This window comes from Fulmarus glacialis, unplaced genomic scaffold (assembly GCF_000690835.1).
Source record: "Fulmarus glacialis isolate BGI_N327 unplaced genomic scaffold, ASM69083v1 scaffold6038, whole genome shotgun sequence".
In the NCBI taxonomy this organism is placed as follows: Eukaryota; Metazoa; Chordata; class Aves; order Procellariiformes; family Procellariidae; genus Fulmarus; species Fulmarus glacialis.
In genome coordinates, this window is record NW_009227515.1 from 8,453 (window position 1) to 10,211 (window position 1,759).

At 55.5% G+C, this 1,759-nt stretch overlaps 1 protein-coding gene across 1 annotated transcript in view; it reads left to right on the forward strand.

The window, feature by feature from the left end:
- Window positions 1-5: 5 nt before the first annotated feature.
- Window positions 6-1,759, forward strand: part of EFR3B (EFR3 homolog B (S. cerevisiae)) — a gene marked incomplete at its 5' end in the record, with an annotated part of 29,316 nt that continues 27,562 nt past the window's right edge. Inside the window, one exon of the mRNA XM_009583158.1 lies at window positions 6-81. Within this exon, the coding sequence (XP_009581453.1) occupies window positions 6-81 (76 nt within the window). The remainder of the gene's footprint in view (window positions 82-1,759) is intronic.

Below are 1,759 nucleotides of genomic sequence, written 5' to 3' on the forward strand. Positions count from 1 at the left end.
CCTGGGCTCTCGGCCCCGCGCTGCGGCTCTGTGCCGCCGGCCCTGCCTGCTCCTGGGAGATGCTGCCTGTGGCCGGAGCAGGTACCTTCTTCCCCCCGCTTTGCTTTTCCCGGGGTGCTGGGTTGGATCTCCTGGGAGGGGGAAGCTGCTGTGGCTGCCGGTGACCTTCAGTGTCATCTTTCCATTTTTTAAATACCTTGTGCCAGCCTGGGCTGGAGGAATGCATTGCAGCTGCAGGGTTTTGTCCTTACGGGGGGGGGGGGCTGTGCAATGAACGCTCACACATCGCTCTAACGGATCCTAATAACCCATGCAGAACGCAGGCAATGTTTAGGGGGGGTTGGTTTTGGCTGGGGTTTTTTTGGGTGGGTGCTAAAGGAAACTGGTGTCTGGAACTGAGAGCCTTGTCGGGTAGCCTGGCCGGGGGAGTTGTTGCTAGCCCCAGCATTAGGGTTTGGTGCTGTGAGGGTCTGGGGGGGTCCCATATAGACCAAGCACAGGGCTGATTTCAGCCCTGGCGTCAGGACCAGACTTGGATTTGTTGCTCTCTGGAGAGCCCTTGGCAGGGGGGAATAAAACAAGGAAAAATCTTCTTCTTTCCTCAAGGTCTGTGTCATTTTTACTCTGCTTTTTTAAGGAGCTGTGCCTGTGCGTGTCCAGGCTGGGCAAAACCGAGAGAAGGCAGGGGTTTGGGGCAGGGAAGTTTCTAGGAAAGTTTCTCCTGGTTTCGTGCAAGCATACTAAGAGAGACCCTTTCAGTACCCTGCTGCAGGGAGCTTAGCCCTTTTACTAGACATCAGAGAGTCTCACCCGGAGGCACTGCTCTGTAGGAAGCCCTGTCCTTCTGCTGGGTCGTGGTGGGATCCTGCCCACCGGTGGTCTGATGTGGCTTTGGGTTGAGCAACGTTCCTGCCTTCCCCATCCAGACCACGCTTGTCCCCCCATCTCGTGGGACTGATGGGTCACCCGGGTCCCCTCTCCTGGCCGGCGCTTCGGGTCTTCGTCTCTGGCTGCTGCTTTCTTTAGGTGAGGCCTTAAAAACCTCCTACTTCTGGAAGAAGAGGTTGTGTTAGGTGAGAGGGAAGGCATTAGATTTAATTATGCAATTATTATTGATGGGATCCGTGCTGTGTCTGCTCTTCAGCTTCATTCATCAGGATGAGGGTGGTGGATTGGGAACGCGGCTGGGCTCTTTGCTCCTCTCCCAGGGCTAGGAATGTGCATTAATCCTGGAAATACTCTAAAGTCACATTTCTGGAGGTGAGATAATTACCAAGGAGGCTGCGGGAGGTGGAGGGGACCTGGCTCCTCGGCTAATGGGATCGCTTACGGGGAAACTCCAGCTATTTTGCCAGGAGAGCTCATGGCCTGCGCTGAGATGCCGGCAGGGACGCATGCCCTGGCAAGGTGAGACAAGTCGCGCTGCCTCGGCTGTCCCGGGCGAGGGGAATTTATTAAGGGGATTCAGGAGATCATCAGATGCTCGTTTGTGTGAATGGCAAACGAGAATTTATTAAGAGGCCAGATTAAAGGTACTTTGGAAAAAGAGCAAAATCGATCGAAGGCAGCTGAGAAAGGAGGAGGGAGAGCAGCAGATACGAGACTTAGAAATAAAATATTGGATAGTGGGAAGGTGCGGAGGGAGAGCGCGAGAGGTGGAAGGAGCTCTTTGCCACCGCAGCGTTGCTGGGAGCGCTGGGCCTGGGGACCCCAAAGGGGACCCCAAAGCAAGTGGCTGCTTTCGGGTGGGGTGCGGGCT